The sequence below is a fragment of the Hyalella azteca genome, unplaced genomic scaffold (genome assembly GCF_000764305.2).
Source record: "Hyalella azteca isolate HAZT.00-mixed unplaced genomic scaffold, Hazt_2.0.2 contig9439, whole genome shotgun sequence".
Classification (NCBI taxonomy): domain Eukaryota; kingdom Metazoa; phylum Arthropoda; class Malacostraca; order Amphipoda; family Hyalellidae; genus Hyalella; species Hyalella azteca.
Window position 1 is genome coordinate 6,809 of NW_025939511.1, and position 7,477 is coordinate 14,285.

Consider the following 7,477-nt stretch of genomic DNA (forward strand, 5'->3'; position numbering starts at 1 on the left):
CAAATAATAATTAAAAGTCAGGCAACACCAGTAAAAGCATATTAAAGCTATTAAAGCATAGCAGCAAACAGGAGACTGTTTAGTTGCCCTCCCTGCTTGAGTCCCATGAGAAGATTAGTAAAGTGACATGGATACAAGCATCATCAATAGATATTCAATATAATTTTGAAGTAAATCAGGTAATTTAAAAGTTGTTTTAAAAATCTTTTCTTTGAAAGCAGCCACTATCTGTAGATTCTAGAATATTCAGCATAATCTGCCTATAATTATTAATTTTTGGCAAATTAATTTGCCTGAGATTTTTGGAAAAATGTCCATTTCATTTTTTATGCACAAGAAGTGAAATATAAAAAAATCACAAGATTTTTTACATTTATATGCGTTTGAGTGATTTAATAAACCCAATTAAAATTTGCACCAGAAAAAGTAAGTTGAAAAAGCTTATTGCATGCATTATTTCCATCTAATATCAAGTATTCTGAACAAGAAGGGGCAATTAACCCATTAATGCCAAATGGGAACATTTGTGCCCAGCTAATAAATAATATACATTTAAAAATTACTTTTTAAAGACAACACTTCCAAAGAATCCAGTGTCTCCAATCTTAAAGATGTATCATGAATTTCTCATTTAATTTTTGAATATTATAAAAATTAATTTTTCAATTTTTTAATATATGAAATTTTTTTAATATATACTTTTTTTTCAAAATTACTTATTCTATTAATTGATTCATGCATTGCCTCTGACTTCACACAAGTGTGCAAAATTTCAGATCAATTAGACAGGTAAAAGTGTGTCAAATATCAGTTGGTATAAGATTTGTAGCTGACAAAATTATTTTTTCAATTNATAAGTAGAAGTGTGTTAAATTTTGATTACAAGATTTGTAGCAGACAGACAGACAGACAAACAAGAAGTGAAGTTAAAGAGAAGTGTTGTAAAATGGCTGTAAAAGTAAAGACATTGCATTTAGCTATTTTCCATTGATAAGGTGTGTACTCTGAAGGTTCAGAACATATACGGAACATGTTTTGTTTCTCTGCCACCAGGCTTCCATGCGTAGTATCTGACTGACCTTGACCGAGAAAGAGGTGTATATAATGGCTCCACCACGCCTGAGAAAAACGTATGTACCTCAATTACTGAAAACATTTTACTACATCCAAAGATTGGAATTTGTAGCTGGAAAATGCACCAATTACATATATATCACAAATGATTAAGGGGACCGACTACCCTAAAATTTTCAAGTTTGGCGTTTTCTGGTTTTTGTGTTCATCTGAAAGCTGGAATTCTGCTCTTTCCAATGGTGCCACTGCCATCGCTGCACGCCAATATTTACGTTCATGACGTCTCTTTAAAGGGAAGCGGGTGGGAGAATTCTTAGGCGTCGGCGTTCCTGGCCACCCTCCCTGCTTTCGCCCATCTTCCCCCTCTTCCGGTGCTGCCCCTCCGACCACCACCAGAGCCTCCGCCCACGCGAGCGTGACGTGGCACAAGGAACAACAACAACAACAACAACAACCTACACGACCACCCACCTACACACAGACAATTAGTGCAAACCCCACCCCACCCCAAGGCAACACCAGCACAAAAAAAACACTTGCACACAATTATGACACTTAGAACGCTGGAGCTGGCCGGCAACAACAAAGTCCTTGGGCACCCACCACCTGACATAAGCAGCACAGAAACACAGCTCTCTTGACTGGAGAGAGTACACCTAGCCAGGCTGCGCTGCGGCCACCACCCTTCACTACAAACATACGCAAACAGAATAGGCCAAGCAGACACAGACACCTGCCCATCCTGCCAGAGAGCTCCAGACACAATCACTCACATTCTCCTGGAATGTCCGCTCTGGCAGGACCTCAGACAACACCACCACATAACCTCAAACCTACAGCTCCGGAGCGACCCCCTGTTGGTGGTGTCGTACCTGTGCGAGGGGAGTCTCTTATAAAAATGAGACCGGGGAACCACAACAACAACAACAACAACAACAATCTGGAGGACCTAAGAACTACATGTGGGAGGCTCACAATGAGACCATCATCTGAGCAACATTGGAGTCCCACACCAGTGTAATGGGTTGTCTTTATTGGTTCAATGAGGGAAGGTATTCAAGGCTCTTAAAAAATACTAGGAATTAAATAAAAGATGGCCTCCCAACTCCCCTTATAGACATCCCTGTCCACCAGGTGTTTTTTCTCTTTTGTTCAACTTCATTTTATTCCGATACAAGACTTAATTATTAGAGAATGTAGAATTTTAAAAATTGAGAGAGAGCTCTAAATAAAAATCTAACCAATGCACTGGATAACCGGATGGAACCCAACTAACAGGCAACTCCTAACTACAAACTGGATAACCAGATAACCATATAACCAGATAACTGTACAACTGGACAACCAAATGACAGTGTAATTGGGGCATGGGTTGCATATAAAAGTACTTGAAACAGACATTTCTGTAAAATATTTACTATATAAACACATAACACAACTAGTAGGTATTAAAAGCAAACATCAATACAAACTTCAAAACATATAGCAGGATAACAGATAAATATATTTCTCATCTATAACAGTATTATCAAAAACATGGCTTTATCAACAATCTTTATCAATGAATATACAGGCAGCAATTTAAAAAGGTATATTTTGGTAACTATGGTACTCACCAGCCACACACAGTAGTGTGAGTACAAGGTAATGGCTGATAGGATATTTGGAATTTGAATCACCTCTGACACATAAAATAATGGTCTGCAAAAAGGCCAAAGGGAATGAGATGGAGAGCACTGATAACATAAATAATAGGTAACGTTCACAAGGAATGTCAAGATTCAAAGTAATTTAACATAACTTGGGAATGGGGGAACATTACTTCCCCAAGTGGGATCCAGGTAATCACTACTCTCCAGCAGTTAGAAATCCATAACACCAGCATATTTATTATTTATATGGTGCCTTGTTTCTTTGAGACAGGCAATAGCCAAGGCCCTCATTATCACAAGCAAGTCTCCAGCTATCAAACTTCAAACGATAGGATTTGTCTGGATGCTGAAATTTTTTTCAGAGTAATTTTAAGCTTACATTTCAAACTGTATCCACAATACCTTTGATTTGGACTACTGTCATTTTCATAATTTCAATTTCAAGTGCTGCAAATCCTTCCATCTGCTTGATAATGAATATTGCACATTTCAAATGTGGCATCCTATTAAAATGTCATTTGGTAACCTGCTTTTTGATCTCCAGACGCCAGCAAGAAATTTTGTTTTACATATTAAAAAAAAAAAACAAATAAAAATATTGTAAATAAAAAGCATGCCCTGGTCTTCAATCAAATTTACAGTTCAACACACCATACACTAGGGTAATTCCTGATTAAAATTTAGTTGTTTTTACTAAAGTGAATAGTATAAATTCAAATCAAACTAACTGATTGACTAAAAGAAACCAACTTCTTTTTAAAATGCTCTGGTTAATATTTTGTATAATTTGCAGCAATAGTCTTGCAATGTCATGAAAAATTGCCAACCCTAGTTACAAACAAAAGTCTATAAATTTGTCAGAGTAAATTCTAGCCATCTAACTTCATTCAGCCAAACTAAAATTGCACAACTTACTTTTTGAAACTTATTCCAATTTCCAGTAACAATTTGTTCCTCTTTTTCTGTAAACTTTCCTTGATTATATTGTGGGTTTTGCTTCGATTTACACATGCTTCCAAACACAGTGTCTTCATCAGCATCAGTTTTCTTGTCCATGAACAATTTTTCAAGAAACTGTAAAAAAAAAAATGTTCCATGAAATAACTCGTACAAGGAGCATAAATCTTAAACTGAGAACTGAATTTGCAACTTGCTAAGTTGTGCATTCATTCTGTAATGTGAGATAAGCTGAAAGGTTTTCAATATATGACAAGTTTTCTCTCCTATATTTGGGCTTAACCAGTAATATATCAAGTTCCATACACCAAACACTGTCTCTCACACAAGTAAATCTATTGTGGTGAAAATGCCTTTCTAAATTCATATCTGATGAAGATTCAATTATATCTTTCCCACCCAAGTTACACATTGAACTTCAAAGCAGCAATGGAAAAATAAATTGCCAAATCTAATGACAGAGGAAGTGGAAAAAAATATAAATCAAGCATGTCACGCCATTAATAGAACTTGTTGAAGTAATTCATAAATTTCATAATTTAATAATGCTATAAGAGAATCAATTCAACATATAATATCTTGACTTGCTAATTAACATATTTTTATTTTATTTTTTTTACACTTCCTAAATATGAAATGTGAATTAGAATTTAAAGAAATACACAGCAACTACATATTTCAGGGTGCGTACCGGTAATGAGAAAAAAAATTCCAGGACTTTTCCAGGACTCCCCATGATCATCAGTATAATTTTCCAGGACTCGTATACGACAGGTTTAGCATGACTGAAAGAGTAACCGTGCATATTCTATCATCTCCTAAAGTTGATAACTTGCAAACATGTAAATGCATAGAGCGGGCAGACACAGAGGAGCAAAAATGACAAAAAACTAGAAATCAAGCCCACACTTTTATTATTATGAATTCAATAGTGTCAAATCACAACAAATATTGAGTAATGCACTCAATATTGCACATGATAATGTCAATACAGTGCAGAACACAATTCAACACCACTACCCTAACATTCAACTAGCAGCTATTTCATCAACTATTTCTTTAATGTTCAGTTCACGAGTGTCTAGCTCCTGTTGCTTTGTTTTCAAAGATCGCCTCATGGCGTTGAACTTTGCGATGATTTTCAAATCCCCCATTCTCTCCATTGCTTCTGCATATTCATCTGCTGCTTGCTCAAGCGCCTTGATGCCCTCCTCTGTACGTCTTTTCTTCTTCTTCAGTTCATCTAGCTCATCCAACAGAGCCTTCCTCTTCTGGGTTTTCGCATTCTGCTCTTTCTCTTCTGCCACATAATTGTTGTAGGATGTTTTGGCACTGCCAGCTGCAAGCAGCATCTTCTTGGTGATGGTCATCTTGTCCAGGCCACCAACATGTGCAACATGATCAACCACAGCATGCAAGGCAACCAACGTTTGTTCTTTCATGTTGTGCGCCATGATTTCCTTGTTGAACGAAAACCCTCTTTCAACTGTTGCTTGGCCATGAGACAGGAGCATGAGCATCTGCACTACATTCCAGAGCTTCTAATTGTAGGTGCTCTTTGACAGGATGGCATGCCAAAAAGTGTCCAGTCGATCAGAAGTTGAAAATGCTTGAAACTGTGCGTTCAATTCACTGCAATGTTGTGATTCATCTCTAAAGTTGCACATCTCATCCACAACACCATAAACATCTGTGTTAGGGAATCTCTTGGCATCAACATGCAAATTAAGACAGTTCTTCAACTGTGTCTTGTTGGCTTCCTTACAGTCCTTCTTCCCGCGAGCTTCCCGCTTCGCTACTCGAGCTCCGCGATCCGCTAATGCTTTTCATTTCATGCAGTTCTTTCAATGGCGGGTAACGAAGTCACAGACAATGAGATAAAAAACTATAGGAACAAAGAAACTTTGATAGAAACTAGCGATGAGGATGCAGGTGCATCAGTGCTGAAGCTGCACATGCACCAGCAATAACTCAGGCACACGCACACATGAATGACTTACAGTCTCCTCCCCATGGGTAACATAGACACAAGTTTGAGCGGTCGGAGTTGTCGTACACGGAGATGGCTCTGCTTGAGGCCAGAAATTCGGTCCTTTCATTCTCATAATTTTCAAAAATGGATTCGAGTTCACAATTGTGCGTTTGAAGACTGCATTTGATAGGAAACAATCTATATTAAAGCCTGGTAAAATAATCACAGCGTATGTAAAATAGAAGACACCTAAATAATACTTAACAAAATTAAGGGCAGATATCATTTGCACCCAAGGTTGTAGCGTGACACGACAACCCGTGGCGATTAGGGTTAACACACGCAGCCCAGAAAAAATACTTCCTTTTTTTATTTATTTGCAAATTCCAGTATTTTCCATAATCTGAAATGAAATTCCAGTACTTTCCAGGCCTGGAAAATAAGAAATCAAATTTCAGGACTTTCCAGATTTTCCAGGATCAGTACGCACCCTGATATTTGCTCTTGGTAACTGAATGAGTTGAGTTAATATTGAAAATTTTATTTATTGGACATTAGTGAGAACATACCTCCAATTAAATGAGGGGGTTATAGTAATACAAAAAAATATGGAGTTGGAATTCATGTGAAAATAACAATCTGCCAATACCAAGTAATAACCACTAACCAATGACAACTACAAAATAAGAAAAATTACATTTGGATCATTTAGATTCCAGGAGAAGATACAGAACTAGTAATTCCCAGGATGCTCCTTCAAAATGTGTGATATGTGTTCAATTAGTAAGCAATAAACTTCATTACCATTTGGAGGAGTGAGATAACATAAAAAACCTCAAGCATCACCAGTAAATAGGTCTTAACTTGCAATTAGATAGGCAAGATAAATACTCACCTCAAGATCCTTGTATGTTGGCAAGTAAGGCCTCCCATAATCAACCTTATTAATCTTCTTTTTTTCCATAGACTTTTCATCAAGAGTGCCAAGTTTAAAATCTATAAAATGCTTAGCAATTTTATTTATTTTTTCATTCAATTCATTTTCTAAATCTTCTGGAGTGAATTGGTTATTGCTATGCAAGGATTCTTGAAAATTTGTCCAGAATTTAGCTCTTCCCCATTCAGCTTCTGTAGATTTGAATTTTGGTTTGTAGAAATAGTCTTCAAGACTGCAAAACTCTGAAGACTTTCGAGCCTTTGGAGATTTTAAAACAACAAAGGGGCCAAGAGTGCCAAGAACATATGGGCCTTTGCCACTGCAAACACCTAAATCATTTCTTTTTATGTTATTTGGTCCTAACTTTTTTTCAGTTTCATGCAAAAAACCCACTGACTTATGTTTCAGGATGGCTGGGGCAGTTTCAACAGAAATATTCTCAATAGATTCACGGATTAATCTGGTATTGGGCCTTTTCTTGGTCTTCCCCAATGTCTCTCCAGTTGCAATAGCTGCACTCTGACGCTTTTGATTGACCACTTGACATTCAGGCAAGTGACCATCCTGAGATGATGGAAGAGTTGAATCATTTCCATCAGTAAAATCACTTTCACAGAAGTTCCTCAGTTGTGAATCTGTCATTGTCAATAAAATCTTCACCCTCAGATGAATTGAGTATTGAAGGATTATTTCACAACTTGCACGATTCAAGGAAACAGAGAGGTTTGCCTCTCTTCTTTCAACAATGGTTCAGGCTTTTCTTGTCAGGACACTGTAAAAGTTAGAAGATGAAGTTGCTGAAGATGCTGACATTGTGAACAAATGATCTTTTTTTCCTGTCAATGTTTGTTGGGGGCATCTGAAGAATTATCCAATGATGCCTCA

The 7,477-nt window shown here is 37.0% G+C and overlaps 1 protein-coding gene across 1 annotated transcript; it reads right to left on the bottom strand.

Annotated features, from left to right (window-relative positions):
- Positions 1-469: 469 nt before the first annotated feature.
- On the bottom strand, positions 470-7,459 carry LOC125178392. The gene is made up of 3 exons (XM_047882026.1): positions 6,551-7,459; positions 3,642-3,800; positions 470-478 (listed from the first exon to the last, which is right to left on the bottom strand). The coding sequence occupies exons 1-3, from the start codon at positions 7,232-7,234 to the stop codon at positions 470-472; spliced, it is 852 nt and encodes a 283-aa protein (XP_047737982.1). The 5' UTR covers positions 7,235-7,459.
- Between the last annotated feature and the right edge of the window lie 18 nt (positions 7,460-7,477).